Source organism: Dipodomys spectabilis, unplaced genomic scaffold (genome assembly GCF_019054845.1).
Source record: "Dipodomys spectabilis isolate Male_0828 unplaced genomic scaffold, ASM1905484v1 ptg000054l, whole genome shotgun sequence".
In the NCBI taxonomy this organism is placed as follows: domain Eukaryota; kingdom Metazoa; phylum Chordata; class Mammalia; order Rodentia; family Heteromyidae; genus Dipodomys; species Dipodomys spectabilis.
The window spans coordinates 20,243,287-20,268,673 of NW_024870731.1; the positions used below are offsets into that span (position 1 = coordinate 20,243,287).

The window sequence follows — 25,387 nt, forward strand, 5'->3', positions numbered from 1 at the left end:
GGCTTATTGGAGATAAGAGTTTCACAGACTTTCCTGCTCCAGCTGGCTTTGAACTGTGATCCTCAGATCTCAGCCTCCTGAGTAGCTAGGATTACAGGTGTGAGCCACTGGTGCCTGGCTTTCATTCCTTTATATCTGTTTTTAATGCAGAGTTTAGCTTGTAATTACCTCTGAAGTTAATACTAGTGTCATATAATCTTATGGGACCTAGAAGATGTCTATATTATTAGTAGTTTATTTTGGTGGGAGACATAGGAAGTGTTATATTCTTGTCTTATATAAAGCTATGTAAAGGTCTGTTGTGAAATTTAGATTACAAAGTGTTAACATAGTACATTTTGATTGGGGAGTTGAACAATATTTTATTTTATTTGCCAGTTATGGTCTTGAACTCAGGGCCTGGGCACTGTCTCTGAGCTTCTTTTGATCAAGGCTAGCACTCTACCACTTGAACCACAGTGCCACTTCCAGCTTTTTCTTTTTATGTGGTACTGAGGAATCGAACCCAGGGCTTCGTGCATGCTAGGCAAGCACCCTACCACTAAGCTATATTCTCAGCTCCTGAGCAATCTTGAACTGTCAATAATTTTACTTGGAAGGAAGCTTGAGTATCCTAGAAGGTTGTTTCTATATTCAGTATAGTATTTTCAATCTTTCAGAAGCCCCCTCTGTTACTAAATTATAGTTTTAATAGTAGAGTTAAATAATGAATAGGAGCTGGGAATGTGGCTCAGTGGTTGAGTGCTTGCCTTGCATGCATGAGGCCCTCGGTTTGATTCCTTAGCACCACATAAGCAGGAAAAGCCAGAAGTGGCACTGTGGCTCAAGTGGTAGAACACTAGCCTTGGGCTGAAGAGCTCAGGGACAGTGCCCAGGCCAGAATTGAGGCCTCCACAACTGACAAAAAACAAAACAAACACACAATAAATACTGAGTAGGAAAGAGAAAGGAAAAACTAAACAGAGAGGCCCTCCCATTACTTGATAGTCTATTTTCTTTCTTTTTTTTTTTTTTTTGGGGGGGGGGGCGCGGTCTGGTCGTGGGCCTGAACTCTGGGCCTGGGCGCTGTCCCTCAGCTTTTCAGCTCAAGGCTAGCACTCTACCACTTGAGCCACAGCACCACTTCCAGCTTTTTCTGTTTATGTGTTGCTGAGGAATCGAACCCAGGGCCTCATGCATGCAAGGCAAGGACTCTACCACTGAGCCACCTTCCCAGCCCAGTCTATTTTCTTTCATTGGAAACATGTTTTATGTTTTAAAAGCTAACATTTTTGTTGTTATCCTAAGGATAGCAAAAGCAAAGCAAAATTTTTTAAGCATTTTAAATTTAAAGCATTTATAGTTTATTAAAATTACACTAAACTTTAGGAACTTTAATGTAACTAGCTTTTATAAGTGAAAAGTTAAGCTTTTAGGATAAATATTAATCAACTCATAATATTAAAGACTGATAATATTTGATAATATAATTTTTATTTCATAGAGTTAAAAGTTTTGAGAAGCTACAAAAGGAGTCTAACTGTGTATTCAGGTTCCATGTAATAGAGCATGGAGATATTATTGGTCTGTTTTCATAAAACAGACTATTCCTCAATTCCCCAATCCTTTTAGTCTTTGCACCTGTTTCCTTCTCTTTTTCTTATGTGGTTAAATATTAGCAACATTAAAAGTTTTGTTGCCAGTTTCATTTTATATGATATGACATGATTGATGTTCTGAAGATGAATTTTGAACGAACAATTCTCTAAACCTGGAAGACAATATTAGACTTCAGGAGGTCAAGTCAGACTCCACCTGTTCCATGACTTGATCAGGCCTTAGTTTTCTCATTTGAAACATAAAGATGCTCAATAATCGTACCCATCAAACATGAATTAAATGAGGCTTAAACATGATTGCATATTTAAAATCTTACCATACTGCCTGGAATATAGTAAGTTCACAATAAACCTTAGCTCTTTCTATTATTACAACCTATTATTTATTAGCAATTTAGATAGTTTTGGTTGTGCAAGAATGCCAAGTTAATTGTGTGTATAGATATAGTGCTTTAATAGGTAGTTCTTTAATAAGTAGTTCTCAAAAGCCTTTTTTTCTTTCTTTTATTATATTGCACAAATTTCCTTTTTTTTTTTTTTTTGTCATTCGTGAGGCCTGAACTCTGGGCCTAGGCCCTGTCCCTCAGCTCTTCAGCTCAAGGTAGTGCTCTACCACTAGAGCCACATCGCCACTTCCTGCTTTTTCTGCTTATGTGGGCTGAGGAATCGAACCCAAGGCCTCATGTATGCGAGGCAAGCACTCTACCACTGAGCCACCTTCCCAGCTCCTGCACAAATTTTCTAATGATAAAAAAAAAAAAGAGGGGCTGGGAAGGTGGCTCAGTGGTAGAGTGCTTGCCTTGCATACACGAGGCCCTGGGTTCGGTTCCTCAGCACCACATAAGCAAAAAGAAAAAAGCCGGAAGTGGCGCTGTGGCTCAAGTGGTAGAGCGCTAGCCTTGAGCTGAAGAGCTGAGGGACAGCGCCCAGGCCCAGAGTTCAGGCCCCACGACCGGACCCAAAAAAAAAAACACAAAAAAACAGAGATTGAATCTCACTACCTTAACACTAAGTAATAGTTTTCATTTTCTACATTCCTTTGTTCTACTCTTACATACACCAGGAGCTTTTCTACAATTCAAACAAAATAAACTTATATGTAAGATACAAGTTCTATAAAATGCAAGTATATATCACTTATGTAATCTGTTGATTTTTTTTGTCTCGTTTATGATTAGGTTTTTATGACAACAGGACATTTTGTTCTGGGTCACTAAGAAAACTATATTTTTATTTATTTATTTTTATTTTTATTTATTTATTTATTTTTTTTGTCGGTCGTAGACCTGAACTCTGGGCCTGGGTGCTGTCCCTCAGCGTTTCAGCTTAAGGCAAGCGCTTGACTGCTTGAGCCCACAACGCCACTTCCGGCTTTTTCTGTTTATGTGGTGCTGAAGAATCGAACCCAGGGCCTCCCCAGAAAACTATATAAAAACCACAAAATGCCGGGCACCAGTGGCTCATGCCTATAATCCTAGCTACTCAGGAGGCTGAGGTCTGAGAATTATGGTTCAAAGCCTGCCCAGGCAGAAAAGTCCATGAGACTCTTATCTGCAATTAACCACCAGAAAGTGGCGGTTAGAACGTTAGCCTTGAGCTGAAGAGCTGAGCGACAGTGTCTAGACCCAGAGTTCAAGCCCCATGACTGACAAAAACAAAAAACAAAACCAATACTGGGTGCTGGTGGTTCATACCTGAAATCCTACCTACTCAGGAGGCTAAGATGTGAGGATCAAGGTTCAAAGCCAACGCCAGGCAGGAAAGTCTGTGAGGCTCTTATCTCCAATTAACCACTAGAAAACTGGAAGTAGTGCTGTGGCTCATAGTGGTAGGGCACTACCGTTGAGTAAAAGAGCTCAGGGACAGCACCCAGGCCTGGAGTTCAAGCCCCACAACTGACAAAATTAAAAATAAAAAAGAAAAGAAAACGAAAAACACAAGAAAAAACTCTGTTAGTAATATTTGCTCCCACTTTGGGTATTGGTGGATCACTTTAGTTCATTTCTTCATATTTTATGTCACATTTTCTGTAATGACTATTGCTTATAAAAAATTAACTTATGCTTAAATATCTGTTTTAGTTTTATGGAGTAATAAAGATAAACTAAAGTTGGGTGTAACTTCTTTAAAACTTCACTAGGGAGCAGGGTGCTGGTAGTTCACACCTGTAATCCTAGCTACTCAGGAGGCTGAGATTTGAGGATCATGGTTTGAAGCCAGTCCAGACAGGAAAACTCCATGAGACTCTTATCTCCAATTAACCACCAAAAACCAGAAGTGGAGCTATGGCTCAAGTGATAGTGCACTTGTCTTGAGCGGAAAAAAAGCTCAGGGACAGTGCCCAGACCCAGAGTTTAAGTCCCATGATCAGGGTAAAAAAATAAACTTGAATGGTTTTACAATTATTTCTGTTTTATGGATTACGAAGCTAAGATCTATCTTGACATGGTAGTCTACCTTTCATCTGGTACATAGAAGCAGAATTTGGACCTGGTAAAACAGCCTCTAAGTCAGCATGCTTACCACTGTTGTACTGCTTTACTATCAGTGGTTCTTTATGAGGCAAAAAAGGTAAGGTTTTGTTTGAAAGTGATGCAAGTTTAGCTTTATTCATACATTTAAGTTTTCAGTTAGTTTCTGAGGTGATCAGATGAAGAACAGTAGTTTCTATTTTGATCAATTAGAGTTGGTCTTCACTATAAGAAGATTGCATATTGTAGCCTTTGCTTTTTTTTTTTTTTTTGGCCAGTCCTGGAACTTGAACTCAGAGCATGGGTGCTGTCCCTGAGTTTTTTGTTTTTTTTTTTCTCTCAAGGCTAGCACTCTTACCACTTGAGCTACAGTGCTACTTCCTGCTATTTCTGTGTATGTGGTACTGAGGAATTGATCCCAGGGCTTCATGCATGTGAGGCAAGCACTCTGCCACTAAGCCACATTCTCAACCCAGCCTTTGCTTTTTAAGACTTTCAGCATAGGAATGTTTAATTTGAAAAGAACTTACTTTATACATTATAAAATTGAAAATGGGTAATTTCAAGAGGACTTCTTTTCTGACCAGGCATCAGTGGTTCGTGACTTTTCTTAGTTCAGGCAGAAAAACCCATGAGACTCCACCTCCAAAATAACCAGCAAAAAACTAAGTAGAAAGTGTGATTCCAGTGGCAGAGCATTAGATGAGCAACCAAGCTAAGCCAGTTGTGAGGCCCTGAGTTCTGATCTTTAAAAAAAGGGCTTCTTTTCTAAGTATATAAATACTTAGTCAAGTAATTCACCACCATTTTCACTAAGTAGTAGTCCTTAAAGGATCTTTATTACATTATGCTTTTTAATTTGTTTTTAGAAATATATTGATGTGCAAAAAAGTAGACTTTTATATGTATTGCCTTGTTTTCTAAGAACATCATACATTTCTGAAGGATTGAAAGATAATTAATATTTTTAAATTATGTGAGGGAAAATATATTTATTTTGTGACTTAAAATATTCTGGTACTCTCATAATCTTATTTCCTCTGTTTTCAGGAAGTTAGATAAAAATTCTAAATTTTACTTTTCAGCGTCATCCATGCCCCATTACCAAGTCCTGTTGACAAAGTAAGTTGTTAACGATTATTTTTAAAAGCTTATTTTTTAATATGCTTTATCTAGAAATGCATTTCTCTTTTATAACAATAAATACGGTGTTATATAGTTAGTGCAATCTTCTGCTCTTCAGTATGCATAGAATTTTGAATGGATGTTTCTTTGGAAAACGCTAAAGTCAGCAGTTGGCTTTCTTCACTAAATGTATCTGTGCCTCACCAAGGACAAGAAATGTTAGCCATTTTTCTGTATTCAGAGGTACAGGTCTGTCTGGAAACTTAGTAAAGCTTTGGTCTAATTGTTAACACCTATTTGGCAGAAGTAGTATGGAAATATAAATTTACAGAAATTATTTTCTAATTGCTTTTGGTGATCAGTGGTAAAAATCTCACCAGAAAAACGAAGTCCTGCTTGAAACTAGAATTGTTTCTCAGGCTCCTTTTGTAGAGGTAAAGTGGTTAATTATCAACCTATATAACACCAAGAATCATTTCAGAAGTAAATAATTTTCTTAAAAAAGTAATACCTCTGCCAGGGGCCGATGGCTCACATCTGTAATCCTAGCTACTCAGGAGGCTGAGATCTGAGAATTGCTGTTCAAAGCCAGCCCAAGCAAGCAAAGTCCATGAGACTCTTACCTCCAGTAAACCACCAGAAAACCAGAAGTGGCACTGTGGCTTAAGTGGTAGAGTGCTTGCCTTGAGCTGAAGAGCTGGGAGACAGTACCCAGGCCCAGAGTTCAAGTCCCACGACCGACCAAAAAAAAAAAGTAATGCCTCCTACTAAAAATTACATTAATAAAAATATACTTTGTAAGTTCAATAATGAATGATATTATATGTTCTTAATAGTGTTGAGGATGTAGGTAAATGATATAGTAATTTATTAAGTGCTCATTTTTTTTCTTCTTAATATTTGTTATATATTCCATTGCCTTGAAAAACCTCTTATACCAAGTATGTCTTTTAAAATTCTTGGATTCTAAACAGTTTGGCTGATTTATGGTGTTTAAACACCTTTTACCTCATTTAAAAAATAAATGTGCCAGGTGCTGGTGGCTCACGCCTGTAATCCTAGCTGCTCAGGAGGCTGAGATCTGAGAATCATGGTTCAAAGCCAGCCCGGGCAGGAAGAGTCTGTGAGACTCTTATCTCCAATAAACCACTAGAAAACCGGAAGTGATGCTGTGGCTCAAGTGGTAGAGCACTTGCCTTGAGCTGAAGAGCCTAAGGACAGCGCCCAAGCCCAGAGTTCAAGCCCTACGACAGCCAAAAATAAAATAAAATAAATATAAATAAATAAATAGATATACCTCTAAAAACATTAAAGAAAGTCAAAATAATTTTTATGGCGTGTGACCATTGAACAGCATTAGATTTCATGCTGCTCCCCACTGGCAACACACATATGTTTCCAAATTTTGTAAAAGATTATACCTTTTTGTTGTTTCTGAAAGTCTCCTCATGTAGCCCTGACTAGCCTTGAACTTGTCTTCTTGCCTTAGCTAGCCTCCTGAGTGCTAGGATTATGAGCAAGTAGCACCACAGATGTCTTTGAAGATGGTTACTGTTAAATGAACTGTGATTTATTCACATATTGAAAAATTATCTAATGATGAAATTTAAAGGGAACTATGTGACTGGATGACACCTGTAATCTCAGCTACTTGGAAAGTAGAGATAGAAGGATCTTAGTTTGAAGTCAGCCCAGCCTTCCTTCCTCACTCTCCAAAAGTGTTAATAAGACTTTATCTTAAAAAACAAGCTGAGCAGCCGGGCGCAGGTGGCTCATGCCTGTAATCCTAGCTACTCAGGAGGCTGAGATCTGAGGATCACGGTTCAAAGCCAGCTCGGGCAGGAGAGACCATGAGACTCCTATCTCCAATAAACCACCAGAAAACCGGAAGTGGCGCTGTAGCTCAAGTGGTAGAGCGCTCGCCTTGAGCTGAAGAGCTGAGGGACAGCGCCCAGGCCCAGAGTTCAAGCCCCACGACCGACAAAAAAAAAAAAACAAGCTGAGCCTGGTGGTGCACACCTAATACCCAGTTGTATGGGAGATAGACGCCAAAGTATCAGGGTCTAAGGCTGGTCTCACACAAATTGGAAGGCCTTATCTGAAAAATAACTAATGCAAGAAGGGCTGTAGTATATCTTTAGTAGAGGAAATTGATTTAGGATATTGTGTTTGTCATAGAGCTTGAGCTACCAGCATCCAGAAACTGTTTTTTGTCAGTTGTCAGTCTTGAACTCCAGGCCTGGTCACTGTCCTTGAGCTTTTTCATTCAAGACTAGTGTTCTACCACATTGATTGACAGCACTGCTTCCTAGTTTTCTTTCTTTATTAAGAAAAATTTGTCCTAGGTGGGTGCTGGTGGCTCACACCTACCTTCTCCAGAAGGCTGAGCTATTATTATACTATTTATAAATCTCAGATATAGACCAGAAATATCTTGAGAGCTAAACAAATAGATTAATTTTTAAAGTAACATATACATATTAAAGTAATAGACATTTGAAGAATATTTTCTTTAATAGCTTTTGTATTTTCTGTGACTGTTGACAATGTTGTTTTGTTTCTAGGTTGCTGCTAACACTCCCAGTATGTACTCTCAGGAATTATTCCAACTTTCTCAGTATCTACAGGTAAAAGTAAATCTTGAGAATTATTTATTAGTCTTTGGAAGTAGAATTGTATAATTTAGAGTTTACTCCGCCAGTTCACAAGCACAGTATAAAAAAGTATTGACTAGGAAGAGGTACTGTAGCTCAAGCAGTAGAGCGCTCGCCTTCAGCTGAAGAGCTCAGGGACAGCGCCCAAGCTCAGAGTTCAAGCCCCACAACCAAAAAGAGAAAAAAGAAAAACAATTGACTCGATCTAAGTATAAAGAAAAACTTTTTCAAAGAAGAACCGGATTAAGAGTTGGGTTTGCCAGGCCATCAGTGGTTTACAACCTGTAATCCTGGCTGTTCAGGAGGCTGAGACCTAAGGATCACGATTCAAAACCAGCCTGGGCAGGAAAGTCTGTGAGCCTCTTATCACCAATAAACTATGCAGAAAAAGCAGGAAGTGGTGCTGTGGCTTAAGTAGGAGAGAGCACTACTAGCTTGAGCACAAAGAGGTTTGGGGACAGTGCCCAAGGCCTGAATTCAAGCCCCAGGATTAGGGGGAAAAAAGAAAAAGATTTGATCTTGCCTGGTAATAATGGCTCATGTCTGTAATCCTACTCAGGAGACTGAGATCTGAGGATCTCGGTTCAAAGCCAGCCCAGGCAGGTAAGTATGTGAGACTTTTATCTCCAATTAAGCATCAAAAAAATGGAAATGGTGCTATGGCTCAAATGGTAGAGCAGCACTAGCCTTGAGCAAAACAAAGGTTAGGAAGCTGGGTGCTAGTTGCTGATGTCAATAATCCTAGTTACTCAGGAGGCTGAGATCTGAAGATCTCCAACTAACCACCAAAATGCCTGAAGTGGAGCTGTGACTTAAGTGGTAGAGTGCTGCTTTGAGTAAAAAAGCTCAGGGAAGCATCCAGGCCCTGAGTTCAAGTCCCAGGATCAGCAGGTATGCACACGCATGCGTGCGCGCACGTACACACACACACACACACACACACACACACACATACACTTGTACACACACACACACAAAAATAGGTCTTTTGAAGAAAAGATAAGAGAGTTAGATTTTTGAGTCTAGAGAAGAAAAGCTTTTGTACAAGAGATTTTGACTGCTAAATGGTAATACTAATAGTGTATAATTATATACCACTGAATGCCAAGCTCTGTTCTAGCAACTTACCTATATTAACTTATTTAATTCTTACCACAGACTTATATGCATACTTTATTCCATAGACTTATATGCATACTTTATTCCAATTTTTCCAGATGGAATTACTGACAGGAACATTTAATAATGTACATAACTAGTATGTGATAGAACTGGAGGTTGCACCTGGTATGAGTTTTAACAGACCCTACTGTGTGCTGGCCTCTGCTGGCTCCATAGAAAAGTTTCTTGATAGCTCCTAGAATGGGCTCCTAGAGCACTTAGTTCTGTTTTTGTTTTTGTTTTTGTCGTTGGTTGTGGGGCCTGAACTCTGGGCCTGGGTGCTGTCCCTCAGCTCTTCACCTCAAGGCTAGTGCTCTACCACTTGAGCCATAGCACCATTCCTGGCTTTTTCTGCTTATGTGGTACTGAGGAATCAAACCCAGGGTCTTATACATGCAAGACAAGCACTCTACCACTGAGCCACCTTCCCAGCCCTTAGTTATGTTTTTAAAGAGACATTCAAATCTCTGAAAAGCAAACAAGAGCTTTTTCTTAACTTCTATAGAACTGGGCTGGACTCTTTAAGCCTGTTTTATGATGAACGAGCATCCTTAAAGAAAATTCTAAGTTAGGAGTTTAGAGATAGAAGTTTTCTTTTGTTTGTTTGGGTTTTTGTTTGTCAGTCATGGGGCTTGAACTCTGGGCCTGGATGCTGTCCCTGAGCTCTTCAGCTCAACATGAGCATTCTACCACTTAAGCAATAGTGCCTCTTCTGGTTTTCTGGTAGTTAATTGGAGATAAAAGTCTCTTGGACTTTTTTTGCCCAGGCTGTCTTTGAACCAAGATCCTCAGATCTCAGCCTCCTTAGTAGCTGGGATTACAGGTGTGAGCTACCAGTGTCCTGCTAGAGATAGACGTTTTTAATCTTTTTTTTTTTTTTTTTTTAATTTAATTTTATTTTATTTGAGAACATACTGTACAGAGGGGTTACAATTACATGGGCAGGATAATGCATACATTTCTTACCAAGCATTGCTTTTTTTTTTTTTTTTAATGTTGGCCTTGGGGCTTGAACTCTGGGCCTGGGTACTGTCCCTCAGCTCTTCAGCTAAAGGCTGGTCTCTACCATTTGAGCCACAACACCACTTTTGGTTTTCTGAGTGGTTTATTAGAGATAAGAATCTCACTGACTTGCCTACATGGGCAGGCTTTGAACCGTGATCCTCAGATCTCAGCCCCCTGAGTAGCTAGGTTTATAGGTGTGAGAATTTTTTTTTTTTTTTTTTTTTTTGAGTCCGGTCGTAGGGCCTAAACTCTGGGCCTGGGCGCTGTCCCTCAGCTCTTCAGCTCAAGGCTAGCGCTCTACCACTTGAGCCACAGCACCACTTCCGGCTTTTTTCTTTTTGCTTATGTGGTACTGAGGAATCGAACCCAGGGCCTCGAGCATGCAAGGCAAGCGCTCTACCACTGAGCTACCTTCCCAGCCCCTAGGTGTGAGAAGTTTTTATCTTGATTCTGCTACTTATTTAATTCTGTGACCTTCTGTGATCTTAATTTATTTGTGTATGTTTTTAGTTGTTTAAAGTTAGATAATCATACATTAGTTTACAGGAATTGATCACTGAGAACAATTTTACCTTATACATGTGAACATTTGTTCATTAACATGTTAATAAAAAAAGAAAAGAAAAAGCATGCAAATCTGTGAAAATGAACTGAAAGTAACACATTGATTTTATTTTCCACCAGATATAATGAACTGGTACAGAGAAAAGAACTTGGTATATTTGCATGTTAGTGGTATAGTTAATAATGTAGGTTTTAGCCAGAATTGCCTAGTTTTGATCCAGTTTTAACTTTTGATATGCTAATAAGAAAATTGTTTAAAACCTTTGGGCCCTGTTTTTCTCATAAAGGGAATGGGCAAAGTAATAGCATTTACCTCTTTAAATTCTGAAGAATATATGTTAATGTTTGCCAAGCACTTAAAACAGAGCCTGTCAAATAAAATGTGTGCTATAAATGTCAATAACCCTTTGCCACTTAATTGTCAGATACATCAATTAATGGAGGTCTTTTTAGAGGTGGAAGAAAATGTTAAAATTAAGTTGGTCTGTACCTCATTTTTCATGTGAGAAATAGGGGGTTTATAGATTAAATCAATTGCCTGATTGCATATACTGTTGTCACTAATTATCATAGACTGCAAACCTGCCTTACTTTTACTCTGTCCAACTTTTTTTTTGCCAGCTCTTTGAATATCTGTTTACATTTCTTTTTTTTTTTTTTTTTTTTTGTCGGCCGTGGGGCTTGAACTCTGGGCCTGGGCACTGTCCCTCAGCTCTTCAGCTCAAGGCGAATGCTCTACCACTTGAGCTACAGCGCCACTTCCGGTTTTCTGGTGGTTTATTGGAGATAGGAGTCTCACGGTCTCTCCTGCCCGGGCTGGCTTTGAACCGTGATCCTCAGATCTTAGCCTCCTGAGTAGCTAGGATTACAGGCGTGAGCCACCAGCGCCCGGCTTGCATTTCTTTTTTCTAACTTTTCACAGGAAATTACACCATCAAGCCTTTTCTTTTCTTTTCTTTTTATATTGTGAAAATACTGTACAGAGGGGTTACAATTACATGGGCAAGATAATGAGTACATTTCTTATCAAGCATTGTAACCTCCTCCTTTGTTTCCCCTTCCCATCCCTTCCCATCCTCCCCCGCCCCACCACCCAATCCTCCCCGCTCCCACCCAAGCCTTTTCTTTATACATCTTTCTTTATTTTTTACTTTATTATTATTATTATTATCTTTAAGTAGTTGTACAAAGAAGTTCCCATTTTACAAAACTGTAAATGACTACATTCTCAACCATCACTCCTAACCCATCCCTTCTCTCACTTTTTTCTTTATGCATCTTATTAGATTGCTAAAATTCTAATGTAAATTGCAAGTTTTCAACCTTTTTAATAAAAGCTGGAATAGGTATATTTTATGCCTTTGAACTAAAAGGCTATTCCTGGAATTATTACATTTCTGTTAGAATGTGATTCAGTCAAGAAACTTGAGTAAAAGAAAGAAAAAAAGTGAAATGACACCATCTAGTGGTGGTAGATAGATTATGGGTGCTTGGTGGTTTTTTTTTTTTTTTTTTTTGCCGGGCCTAAGCTCTGGGCTTGGGCTCCCGCCCTGAGCTCTTCAGCTCAAGGTGAGCACTCTACCACCACTTCCAGCTTTTTCTGCTTATGTGGTGCTGAGGAATGGAACACAGGGCCTCATGCATGCAAGGCAAGCACTCTACCACTGAGCCACCTTCCCAGCCTGTGTTTTTGTTTTTCACTAAAACATTTTGCATTTTTGTTATTTGTTTGCTATTAGGAATGTTTGGAAACATAAAATAAATGTGATAGTCTCTTTCACATGTGAGTTGTTTTAATGTATATTCTGAGGTGATACAGATTTAATTAAATTCCTTAATCTATAGGTTTTTTTTAGGGTTACATTAAAACAGTGCTTCTAACTCTAATTAGGTCAGATTCTTCCTAATCATTGTGTAGCAAAGATATGAGAAGCAATAAATGTATGCTTTAAGCCACAAGTATTCAAATGTTTGAAGCATATGCTTCTCTGTTGAGGTAGCTCAAAGATAGTAACGTAGTAAGTATATAGATAACGATAGGAGTAGAAGTTAAAGGTAGGCCAAAAACTACAACTAAATGCTGTGAGCATTTAGAAGACCTATTATCCTATTATCAGCTGTCAAATTTTAAGAAGTCACCTGAAGATCAGGCCTTGCCTAGACAGTGACTTTCTTTGTAAAAAGATTTTTTTTTTGGAGCTACCAAATGTAACTCCTTTATTTCTTAGTTATTTTGAACAACTATTGGTGGATTCTTGCTTATTTTGGGCATTTTAATTGCTGCCTAAGTAATGTTCAGTGAAGACGAGAATCAGCTCACCTGAAATAGACTATGAGAGTAGTCTTTTTTCCTGTTACAGAGGCTTAAACTCAAGACTTTGTACTCTTAGCATTTTTTACTCACAATTCTATACTTGATATACCCCACCAATCTAGCTTTATTCAATAAATTATTTTTGTTTGTTTATTGCCAGTACATGGGCTTGGAACTCAGGCCTCATCTTCTCACTTGACTCGCTTGCTCAAGGCTGGCACTCTACCAGTTGAGCTATGCCTCTCAAGTCCCAGTCTAGCTTTTTAACTGGTTAATTAGATTCTGAAGGATTTTTTTTTTGTTTTGGCGGAGCTAAGATCCTCAGATCATAACCTCCTGAGTAGCTAGGATTACAGGTATAAGCTACCATGCCTGACTCTTTAGTATATTCACATACACACACATACATTAATATGTAGGTATATAAAGCACTTCTTTAAAAGGAAAAAAATAAGAGCAATTACTCTCGTAGATACAATTGTACAGTTAAATCACTACAGTCTTTTGGCTAACCAAATTATTTTGTTTTAGTTTGAAATCAGTTTGTTCTGAGATATATACATATTTTACATTTGCATATAAAATGTAAGCCCAAGTGTATGTTAGCTTTTTCTAGTCAGTTTTGAAACTTCCAAATTATGACTACAAAGAAAACAAAAGCAAGTGATTACTTTGGGGGAAAGTTGCATTTGGAGTATCTCCTATAATAAATAGCAGTGCTTACAGACCAACAGATGAGGCTGGAATAGCATGACCATATATGTTTTAAAGGCTTATAGAGCTTGGGGAATGACTCAAGTGATAGAATGGTTGCCTAGCAACTTATAGGCCCTGAGTTCAGACTTTAATACCACCAGTCATCATCATCATAGCAACAACAATTATTGTGCATATCAAATTCAGAATATTGAAATGCATCAAGGAGAGGTATAGTAAAATATTAAAAATACTCTGAAAATTGATTATTCTTCAAAGGAATCATGCTGAGTTTTATTAGAATCTCTTTTGTGATTTAATTATTAGGAGGCCTTACATCGGGAACAGATGTTGGAACAGAAGTTAGCCACGCTTCAGCGGCTACTAGCCATCACCCAAGAGGCTTCAGATACCAGTTGGCAGGTATTCCAGTTGTCTTTATATTCAAGAATCCTTTACATGTTAAACTTTTGTACCAAATTGGCATGGAATTTTATTCATATTTAATTTTTCTTCAACAGGCTTTAATAGATGAAGATAGACTCTTATCACGGTTAGAAGTTATGGGAAACCAATTACAGGCATGCTCCAAAGTAGGTATTTAATCCCAAATACAAAAGGAAGAATTGTCTATTAGAAGTGGGATTCAATATGTTTGTAAAGGCATTTATTGATATGATTTTTAAATATAGCATCAGTTTATACTGAGCCAACGTAATTTGTGTTTAGAGGTATCTTAGGACAAAATTTAAATGGCTTCATAATGTGTTTATTTTTTTCAAGGGGTAAGAGCTTATTAAAGAAAATAACTTGGCTATGATTATAAATATCTTTTATTCTAGAATCAAACAGAAGATAGTTTACGGAAGGAACTTATAGCATTACAAGAAGATAAACACAACTATGAGACAACAGCCAAAGAGTCCCTGAGGCGGGTTCTTCAGGAGAAGATTGAAGTGGTTAGAAAACTTTCAGAAGTTGAGGTATTTTGCATCTAAGAGTTCTAAATAATCATGTTATTTAAAAAAATATTTCAGATATTCCATGATACTGTATCGTATTTGAAAAACCTTATTCGTTTATTTGTATTATTTTTAAATACTTGATCAAAGGCATTTCAATTCACCTTATTAGTACAGTGCATCTTGATCACTGCTACCCTTGTCATGGTTCTCATCCTCCACGCATTCCAACCCCACACTCATCTCCTACAGTTACTTAGTTCCAACTTCACATGTGCATTAAGGATCATGACTATCTTTGTCTACCTTCCTCTTTCCATTCATGAGTTCTGGCCTCGCTTTCAGCCTTCCTTCCACTCAGACAAGGCCATTCCATTAGGTTTTATTGTTTAGCTAGGAAATTTTTTCTGATAGATGGGAAGTGGCAGGTATGCTGCTTTTACTGATACAAATTCTTAGCATGGCCATTTGAGTTCTAGGGTTTATGACCCAAAGTTAGTGATTGATAAATAAAACTCTAACCAAGGAGTCTTAGCATTTGTACTGGTTAGGATTAATCTTAAGGGCTAGGGGCACAGCTCAAGTGGTAGAGATCTTGCCTGGCATATACAATGTATATATGAGACTCCATGGATATAATGATATTCTTTTTTTTATTTCATGATTTATTTATTTACTTATTTATTTATTTTTATTGTGAGAATACTGTACAGAGGAGTTACAATTACATGGGCAAGATAACGAGTACATTTCTTCTTTTTTTTGGGGGGGGGGGGTGTCCGGTCATTGGGCCTGAACTCTGGGCCTGGGCGCTGTCCCTCAGCTCTTCAGCTCAAGGCTAGCACGCTCTACCACTTGAGCCACAGCGCCACTTCCGGCTTTTTTCATTTTGCTTATGTAGTGCTGAGGAATCGAACCCAGGGCCTCAGGCATGCAAAGCAAGCGCTCTACCACTGAGCCATCTTCCCAGCCCACGAGTACATTTCTTGTCAAGCATTGGATATAATGATATTCTATGTGCCAGTATTTGCTTTTCTTCTAGTTGAAGATGGTCACTGTATGACCAAGAACTTAACATCTTGTGTTCCTACTTTAACCGTCTTCCAGAGAGGAAACTGTTATATTTTGGAGGTTCTAAGGGGTCATCTCCAAGGTTCCTTCCAAGTCTTTTAGGAATAGTCATTATGTGATTTTCAGGTATGTGAATGTAGCTAGTGGTAGAAACTTGTGTAACATGCCTGAGTTCCTTAATTCCCAGTACAAAAGAAAAAGTTTCTTATTGCTTTAAAAAAGAACTTAATTCATAATTTGGGTTATCCCTTTGAACTACTGTAAAGTTAACACAGAATTTGGTTAAAATGTCTGTTATAGACTATACTAAAAGTGTAGCCTTAGTATCAGGATAGTTTCTATAATATTAACCCATGCTATTTGCTTAACGCTATATGCTCAAAGTTGGGTGCTGGTGGCTCACACCTGTAAAGCTACTCAGGAGGCTGAGATCTGAGGATCGCAGTTCAAAGCCAGTTTGGGCAGGAAAGTCCAATGAGACTCTTAGCTCGAATTAACCACCTGGAAACTGGAAGTGGTGCTGTGGCTCAAAGTGTTAGAGCCTTAGCCTTGAGCAATAAAAGCTCAGGAACAGTACCCAAATCCTGAGTTCAAGCCCCACAACCAACAAAATTAATTAATTAGTTAATTAATTAAAATATTAAATAAGTAAATAATTTTTTTACAAAAGCTGGGTACAATGAAGCATGTCTATCATACCAACTACATAGGAGGTATAGATAGAAAGTTCTGGGGCTGGGAAGGTGGCTCAGTGGTAGAGCGCTTGCCTTGCATGCATGAGGCCTTGGGTTCGATTCCTCAGCACCACATAAGCAAAAAGAAAAAAAGCCGGAAGTGGCGCTGTGGCTCAAGTGGTAGAGCACTAGCCTTGAGCTGAAGAGCTGAGGGACAGCGCCCAGGCCCAGAGTTCAGGCCCCACGTCCAGACCGCCCCAGCAAAAAAAAAAAAAGAAAAGAAAGGTCTTCATGGTCCAGCCCCAGCAAAAATCAAGACCATCTTTAGACAGGGCTAGGGTGTCGACCCATGTTGAAGAGGGCCTATCTAATAAGCAAGAGGCCCTGAGTTCAAACCCATGTGCCACACATACAAAAATAAGGAATTAATAGGCCTCAAATATTTTCAAGGCTAAAAGTTATAGCCATTGACCTTTAAAAAGTCTTATTATAAAAAGGTATATCAAGCCGGGCGCTGGTGGCTCACGCCTATAATCCTAGCTACTCAGGAGGCTGAGATATGAGGATCCTGGTTCAAAGCTGGCCTGGGCAGGAAAGTCTGTGAGACTCTTCTCTCCAATAAACCACCAGAAAACCAGAAGTGGCGCTATGGCTCAAGCAGTAGAGTGCTCACCTTGAGCTGAAAAGCACAGGGACAGCGCCCAAGCCCAGAGTTCTAGCCCCACGATCGACCAAAAATAAACAAACAGACAAATAAATAAAGTATATCAATCTTTTTTTTCCTGTTTCTGTTCCTTACTCACTAATATTTTTAAATATTCTTGGTTGTGTTGTCTGTAATATGTATGCATTCAAAGTAAACTGAAATAATTATATTTTAGAATTCAGCTTATGTAAAGTCCAGGGCAGATGCTGATGTAGTATAGGCTATAGGTTCTATTTTTTTATAAAATGAATTGTAAATAGTAGATCTGCACTCATTTTAAATGATTGTGAATTTGTATTACAGAGAAGTCTGAGTAATACTGAAGATGAATGTACCCACCTAAAAGAAATGAATGAACGGACTCAGGAAGAATTAAGAGAATTAGCTAATAAATATAATGGAGCAGTTAATGAGATTAAAGATTTATCTGATAAATTAAAGGTATGTGACTAATCAACCAAAAAGTATATTAATCTAATAGTTCCTAACACACTTAGACATAACTTGATGTTTAGGCATTTCTGGATGGTAGTTGATGTAAATATTTTGTAGTAACTAGTGAAAATAAAGTGATTGTATTCTGTTTGGCCCAACTTCCATTACTACAGAAATTTAAAGTTTGAAAAAGTTCATATAATTTCCTCTGATTAGAAATGTAGCTAGTGATTTACAATATAACAACTGTTAACAGAGGAGAATCAGCAAAACATGATCTTGGATTTTTTTGAACCTGAAACTGTATTTTAAAGTCATCCTGAAGGCAGGATGGCCTTAAAACAAGCCCTGTGGAATCATGGGGAGTCTGTTTGATCTCTGGTAGCCTTCAAGGATGCTGTTGGTTGTGTTTTAGCTTTCATGTCATGTAGCTGTGGAACATTAATGTCTAATTAATGATCCTTTAAAATCTAGTAACTGAGATCTGGGAAGGTGGCTCAGTGGTAGAGTGCTTGCCTTGCATGCATGAAGCCCTGGGTTCCATTCTTCCATACCACATAAGCAAAAAGAAAAAAGCCGGAAGTGGTGCTGTGGCTCAAGTGGTAGAGCGCTAGCCTTGAGCTGAAGAGCTGAGGGACAGCGCCCAGACCCAGAGTTCAGGCCAACGACCCGACCCAAAAAAAAATCTAGTAACTGAGTTAGTGAAGCCCTATCGTAATACAATTCAAATCATGGATTGAATTGACTGTCTAGAAAATTCACATTTCTTAGAAAAGACCAAATCATACTTCTCTTGTGGTATGGTTAGTTGACCTATTATATTTTTAAGATTAGACTTTTTAAAGGAATATCTTTTTGAAAAGAGCTTGAATCATCAACCTTTTAGCTAAAGAGTTTTGTTTAAGAATTCACGTGTTGGTAGCTCATGCCTGTAATCATAGCTACTCAGGAGTCTGAGATCTGAGAATTGTGGTTTGAAGCTAGCTAGGCAGGAAAAGTCCAGGAGACTCTTATCTCCAATTAGGCACTATAAAGATAGAAGTGGAACTATGGCTCAAGTGGTAGAGGTCCAGCCTTGAACACAAAAGCTAAAGGACAATACCTAGTCCCTGAGTTCAAGCTCCAGGACAGGCATATATACACATACATAAATTTTCAGTACATTTTAGAGATTAGAAACAAATTGAGACAATAGTAATTTTAGGTTAAAATCTCCTTACATAAAAACTGGAATATATCACTTTGACCCTTTATCTCTCTTTATATTGAGTTTGTTTACTTCAAATATTTTTGTTCTAAGTGCTTTTGAGGAGTGCATGCAGTGTCAATCATTTTTTACATCAACACTATTTATCTATCTATATCTATATGTCTGTCATCTTTGTTTGTTTAGAAAACTATCTTTATAAACACTTTATAGAACTTCCTTAGAAATTGTTTTTTTTTGGGGGGAGGGGGGTCAGCCAAGGGTTTGAACTCTGGGCACTGCCCCTGAGCTCTTCAGCTCAAGGCTAACACTCTACCACTTGAGCCACAGCGCCACTTTCGGTTTTCTGAGTGATTTATTGGAGATAAGAGTCTCACGACTTTCCTGCCCAGGCTGTCTTTGAACTGCGATCCTCAGATCTCAGCCTCCTGAGTAGCTAGGATTATAGGCATGAGTCACCAGTGCCAGCTCTTAGAAGTTTTAAGTGAATAAAATCAGTCCTGGCTTAGACCTTTTATTACAAGGCCAAGTTTAATTAAATATTTAAAGAAGATTTCTCCTTCAACAGGTAGCAGAGGGAAAACAAGAGGAAATCCAACAGAAAGGACAAGCTGAGAAAAAAGAATTGCAACATAAAATAGATGAAATGGAAGAAAAAGAACAGGAGCTCCAGGCCAAAATAGAGGCTTTGCAAGCTGATAATGATTTCACCAATGAAAGGCTCACAGCTTTACAAGGTAAGTTAGCTAATCCAGGAATTGGTTCAATTTGACTTTTTTTTTCCTTTTTGTCTGTGAAATACCTTTTTCTTGGACTTTTATTTACAGTACGGTTAGAGCACCTTCAGGAGAAAACTCTTAAAGAATGCAGCAGCTTAGGTAGGTGTCATCCATATTTCTTATTTAAAGCTGAAATTTTCATGAAGCTTTTGACTTTATTTACATCTCACATTGGTTACTTAATTTCTTTAAAGATGTTTTACATATTAGGCATAAAACAGCTATACTTAGAAAATTTCCTTATAGAAGGTACTTTATTGCCACTAGTGGGCACCATTGTTTAGTGCTTAAGATGAATGAAAATTCTGCACTAGATGTTCTTAAATCCATGAACAGCAGGACCTTTTACCCTGGAAGCCCACTAGGCCTGAATTAATAGAAAATGGCAAGTTGAATCTTTGTATAAAAATAAGCATAAAGTTTTCTATACAATCTTAATGTGAGTAACAATACAAATACCATGGTTTCATTTGAAACCAGTTTTAAAGTAATTAAATTATTTGATCAGGCAATGATACACTGTCTTAATCCTAGGGATACAAGTTGATGACTTCTTACCTAAAATAAATGGGAGCACAGAAAAAGGTAGTGTAAAAAACTTATTTTTTTAAAAATTTCATGATATCTTTTTACTATTTCAACAGGATAGAAAACTAAGCATTTTAAGTATTTGAAATGAAAAGCAACCTCTTCAGACCACTATATTTTAAAATCAGGCATCTTTTAACAAAAGACTTACTGCTGTGATGTATTCTTGGATATCCCTTGCTATATGGAAAATGAAGTTTAACCATAAGAGTGGTGAATATAGTCCCCCTTTCAAAGAGCAATACTACCATTTTATTCCATCAAGCTACATTTCTAAATCCCCTTTTATAATGTATTAATGTGCCTAACAATCCATTGAGACATAGACAGATTAAAAATTGCCTTTTTCCTCCATAGTTGTAAATAATGTTTTCATATTTAACCATCTTTATCCTCCTTGTTAGGTAGTCACAGAACCTGTTTTTTGTTTTTTTTTGGTTTTGTTTTGTTTTGTTTTGCCAGTCATGGGGCCTGAACTTGGGGCCTGGGCACTGTCCTTTTCAGCTCTTCAGCTCAAGGCTAGCGCTGTACCACTTGAACCACAGAGCCACTTCCAGCCTTTTCTGCTTATGTGGTCCTGAGGAATTGAATCCAGGACTTCATGCATGCAAGGCAAGCACTCTACCACTGAGCCACCATATGTATGTTTCATTGATCAGAGAGAATGAGTGCTTTCTGCCATAGAAAAATCCTTAGTTTTTGGTTCTGTAACCCTTTTTTCCTGGGTAGCATGGGTTCTCTCTTGCTACAAATTTAGATGTTTGGTATACTAAATGAATAAAACTGTTTTCTTTGTATACTCACTATGTATATTCAACTATATATATATATATATATATATATATATATATACTCATGTTATGGTTTTATTTTATTTATTCATTCATTCATTTACTTCAGTGCTATAAATCAAACATAGTACCTTGGATATCCTAGGCAAATGCCCTACTACCACTGAGCAACATCTCTAGCTTCCTCCCCTATCTCTCTGGCAGTATTAGTGCTTATACTCAGGGCCTTACACTTGCTAGCCAGATGCTCTTCTGCTGAGCCATGCCTCTAGATAGCATCTAGTTTTTTTTAAACACAGAAGTTAGTGGACAATATCAAGATTGATATCAGAATTTCCTATTAAATATTTTTTCATGTATCAGGGGATATCTTTATATTTCTTTGGCATCAAACTCTGATCAAGTTAGAAAATTATTTCTTTTATTTTTGTTTGTTTGGTTTGATTTGGTTTTAATCAAGAACTAGAAAAAACAGGTTCAGCTAATTGTGTATATGTGAGCTGTTAAGGTTTAAGACTGATATTACATATGTAATGAATTTTAAGTCTCTAAAAAGTTTTTCTAGAGCCGGGTGCCAGTGGCTCACGCCTGTAATCCTAGCTACTCAGGAGGCTGAGATCTAAGGATTGCAGTGCAGAGTCAGCCCAGGCAGGAAAGACTGTGAGACTTTTATCTCCAGTTACCCACCAGAAAACCGGAAGTGGCGCTGTGGCTCAAGTGTTAAAGCGCTAGCCTTGAGCTGAAGAGCTGAGGGACAGCCCCAGGCCTATAGTTCAAGGGCCATGACCGACCCCCCTCCCCCCCCAAAAAAAAGTTTCTCTAATAACTACATTTGTCTTTTCTTCATATAGTTTATAAAATGCAATCTGAATATCGATTTCAGAATTTTAAAGGTGTAGTTTATATTCATAGTCCCAAATTATTAAATGCTGTTCATTAAACATATTTAATGTACATTAAATGAGTTAATCCTTTTCTTTGAACTTCTTTGACTGATTCTGTATCTTCTGATACTATTTGTTCATTTTTTTTTTTCTTCCTGGCGTGTGCACTTTTAAATTAAATCTGTCACTCCTGACCTGAATATGTGTTTATTATAGTGTTAGTGTTAACTGAAAGAGAGAACTTTCTATTTGTTCAGTTAAGAGAATTTTTTTTTGAGTGGGGAAAGGTTCAGTCATATAAGAGGATATTTTTATATATACAAAAGCATGTTCTTATTAGCGTTGTGAAAATATTGTATAAAATTTTTGCCAGTTACAATTGATTTTGAAGAATGGTAGTAGACTTTTATATTGTAGTCTCTTAATTTATGATTAAATGGAGCCACTTAGATAGTTAAGGGATACTCGTTACTATAGTTTCTCTTACTAATATATTTGGAGATGTTTTGTTGGTGGTAGAGTAGTATGAGAATGACTAAATAGATCCTTTTAAGGAAACTTAAATAGGACATTTTTAAATATACACAACTTCATTGTACCAGACTTAGTTATAGAGTAGACATTCGAATAAGATGGATTATTTATTCCATTGGGAACCACTTAAATAATAACAAATACTAAGCATGCCAGAATTATTCAAAATAACATAGCCATAGTATTACATGATTTTTTTGAACTAAAATTTCTCTTTAAATGGCAGAAAGAACACCAGATATAGTTCATATAGTTCATAAGAAAATATTTCAAAAATGTCTAGAGACAATACTTTTTGCAGTGAACTCCTTTTCTGAAATTACTTAAATATAATAAAGCTATAAACTACACAGATTTTGTGCTAGGAATTTTTTGTATCTTATTTAATAAAATAAGCATAATTCAAGTATATCTTAATATAGAACAATGCTAAGAGAAATTTAATTAGAGTCATGGGTATCATTTTAAATGTTTGGTAGCCACATTAAAATTTACAAAGAGAATACATGCTTATTAACATAGTTATGCAAGAGGTAAACACAGGAAAATTGCTGTTTGAGGCCAGCCAGGCAAAAAAGCTAGGTAGACCAGTCTACCTAGAAACCAGTCTAGACCCTGGGTGCCAGTGGCTCACGCCTGTAATCCTAGCTATTCAGGAGGCTGAGATCTGAGGAACGTCTGTGAGATTAACCACCAGAAAACCAGAAGTGGCGCTATGGCTCAAGTGATAGAGCATTCACCTGGAGTTAAAGGGTTGAGGGACAGTGCCCAGCCCAGAGTTCAAGCCCCATGATCAACAACAACTAAAACAAAAAACAAAAAAACAAAAAACAATCTGGGGGCTGGGCACTGATGGCTCATGCCTGTAATCCTAGCTACTCTGGAGGCTGAGATCTGAGGATCATAGTTCAAAGCTAGCCTATGTAGGAAAGTCCATGAGACTCTTATCTCCAATCAACTACCAAAAAACCAGATGTGGAGCTGTAGCTCAAACTGGTAGAGCACTACCCTTGAGCACAAAAGTTCAGGGACAACACCCAAGCCCTTAGTTCATGCCCTATAACTGACAAAAAAAAACCCAACAAGCTAGGTATGCTGATGTATACTTATAATTCCAGCTATATAGAGAAGATGGAAGTAAAAGGATTATGTTCCTAAGCCTACTCAAATAAAATCATAAGACCCTACTTGAAAAACTGAAGTGGAGCTGGGCACCATTGGCTAGCACCTGTAATCCTAGCTACTAAGGAGGTTGAGATCTCTGAGGATTACAGTTCAAAGCCAACCTGGGCAGGAAAGTTTGTGAGACTCAACCACCAGAAAACTGGAAGTAGCACTGTGGCTCAAGAGGTAGAGCGCTCACAGGGACAGTGCCCAGGCCCAGAGTTCAAGCCCCACAACCAAAAAAAAAAACAACCAGAAGTGGAAAAGAAGTTGAGTTGTGGCTCAAGTAGTAGAGGCCTTGAATTCAAACCTCAGTGCCACCACAAAACAACAAAAACAACAAAATATATAAAGAGAGCCGGGTGCTGGTGGCTCAGGCCTGTAATCCTAGCTACTCAGGAGGCTGAGATCTGAGGATCACTGTTCAAAGCCAACTCGGGCAGGAAAAGCTGTGAAACTCTTATCTCTAATTAACCACCAGAAAACCATAAGTGGCTCTGTGGCTCAAGTAGTAGAGTGCTCACTGTAAGCTGAAGGGCTGAGGGACAGCGCTCAGGCCCAGAGTTCAAGCCCCATGACTGACCCCCCCCAAAAAATTTTTTTAATATATATATAAAGAAACAGGCAAAAAAAACATTTTAATAATATGTTTAGTTAATTCACAATATCTAAAATGTTAAACAAGTATTTTAAGATTATTAATGAAATATTTCATAGTAATTTTACTTAAGTGCTTAAAAAACCTTAAAGCATATCTCTGTTCAAACTAACTACATTTGAAGATTAGATATTCTAGGTGTTTAAAAAACAAACAAACTACAGGGGGGCTGGGAAGGTGGCTCAGTGGTAGAGTGCTTGCCTTGCATGCATGAGGCCCTGGGTTTGATTCCTCAGCACCACCTAAGCAAAAAAAGATGGAAGTGGCACTGTGGCTCACACCTAGAATCCTAGTTACTCTATGCACTAGCCTTGAGCTGAAGAGCTGAGGGACAGTGCCCAGGCCTAGAGTTCAGGCCCCATGACTGACAAAAACAAACAAACAAACAAAAAACAACGCTGGTGGTTCACACCAAGAATCCTAGCTACTCAGGAGGCTGACATCTGAGGCTCATGGTTCAAAGCCTGCCAGGGCAGGAAAGTCCATGAGACTCTTATCTCCAATAAACCACTCAGAAAACTGGAAGCCTCACTGTGGCTCAAGTGGTAGAGTGCTCGCCTTGAGCTGAAGAGCTGAGGGACAGTGCTCAGGCACAGAGTTCAAGCCCCAAGACTGACAAAAAAAAAAAAACTACAGGAAACTCACATGTAATAAAATACACTTGAAGTAGAGTGGTGGTTCACTATGCTTCCATAGTTGTTTATTTTACACTCTTTTAACCCTATCCAGAATCAAACCACCTCTCTTCCATCCCATAAATACCTGCTTCCCTTTGAACTCTATCAATGGCATGCATTTTTTAATAGTTCTAGTGAGTGAACTCCTAAAGGCCTGAATTCAAGTAATAAAAAACTGTCACCAGCAAAATCCTTTACATATATACTAACTGTAAGACTTTTATGTGCATTAAAAAGTCTTTGTAGCCGGGGCCAGTGGCTCATGCCTGTAATCCTAGCTACTAAGGAGGCTAAGATCTGAGTATCTCAGTTCAAAGCCAGCTTAGGCAGGAAAGTCTGTGAGACTCTTTTCTCCAATTAACCACCAGAAAACTGGAAATGGTGTTGTGGCTCAAGTGGTAGAGTGCTAGCCTTGAGCTGAAGAGCTCAGGGACAGAACCCAGGCCCAGAGTTCAAGACCCCACAACTGACCAAAATAAAAAAAAAGTCTTTGTAGAAGTAATCCACAGTTATTTATCTTATATTAATCATAGATGTTAAAGTAGTAAATATTTTAGTGTAGAGTTCAGATATATTCAAACCAGGGAGACACTAGGGTGATTTATAGGATAGCCTGCTTTTATAAATGTCATCTGAAGTCCTTTGATATTAATCTGAAATTTGGCTTCA

General features: G+C 38.1%; 1 protein-coding gene across 25 annotated transcripts in view; it reads left to right on the top strand.

Moving 5' to 3' along the window:
• Positions 1 to 25,387, top strand: part of LOC122108226 (sarcolemma associated protein) — a 123,439-nt gene that overhangs the window by 51,879 nt on the left and 46,173 nt on the right. For 11 of the 25 annotated variants that reach the window (XM_042680222.1, XM_042680236.1, XM_042680223.1 and 8 more), the window contains exons 4-12: positions 5,155 to 5,191; positions 7,759 to 7,821; positions 13,916 to 14,011; positions 14,110 to 14,181; positions 14,431 to 14,571; positions 17,305 to 17,442; positions 19,212 to 19,380; positions 19,471 to 19,521; positions 19,957 to 20,007. In XM_042680222.1, coding sequence (XP_042536156.1) covers positions 5,155 to 5,191; positions 7,759 to 7,821; positions 13,916 to 14,011; positions 14,110 to 14,181; positions 14,431 to 14,571; positions 17,305 to 17,442; positions 19,212 to 19,380; positions 19,471 to 19,521; positions 19,957 to 20,007 — 818 coding nt within the window. The remainder of the gene's footprint in view (positions 1 to 5,154; positions 5,192 to 7,758; positions 7,822 to 13,915; positions 14,012 to 14,109; positions 14,182 to 14,430; positions 14,572 to 17,304; positions 17,443 to 19,211; positions 19,381 to 19,470; positions 19,522 to 19,956; positions 20,008 to 25,387) is intronic. The other 14 variants (XM_042680232.1, XM_042680233.1, XM_042680245.1 and 11 more) reach the window with 2 other exon arrangements.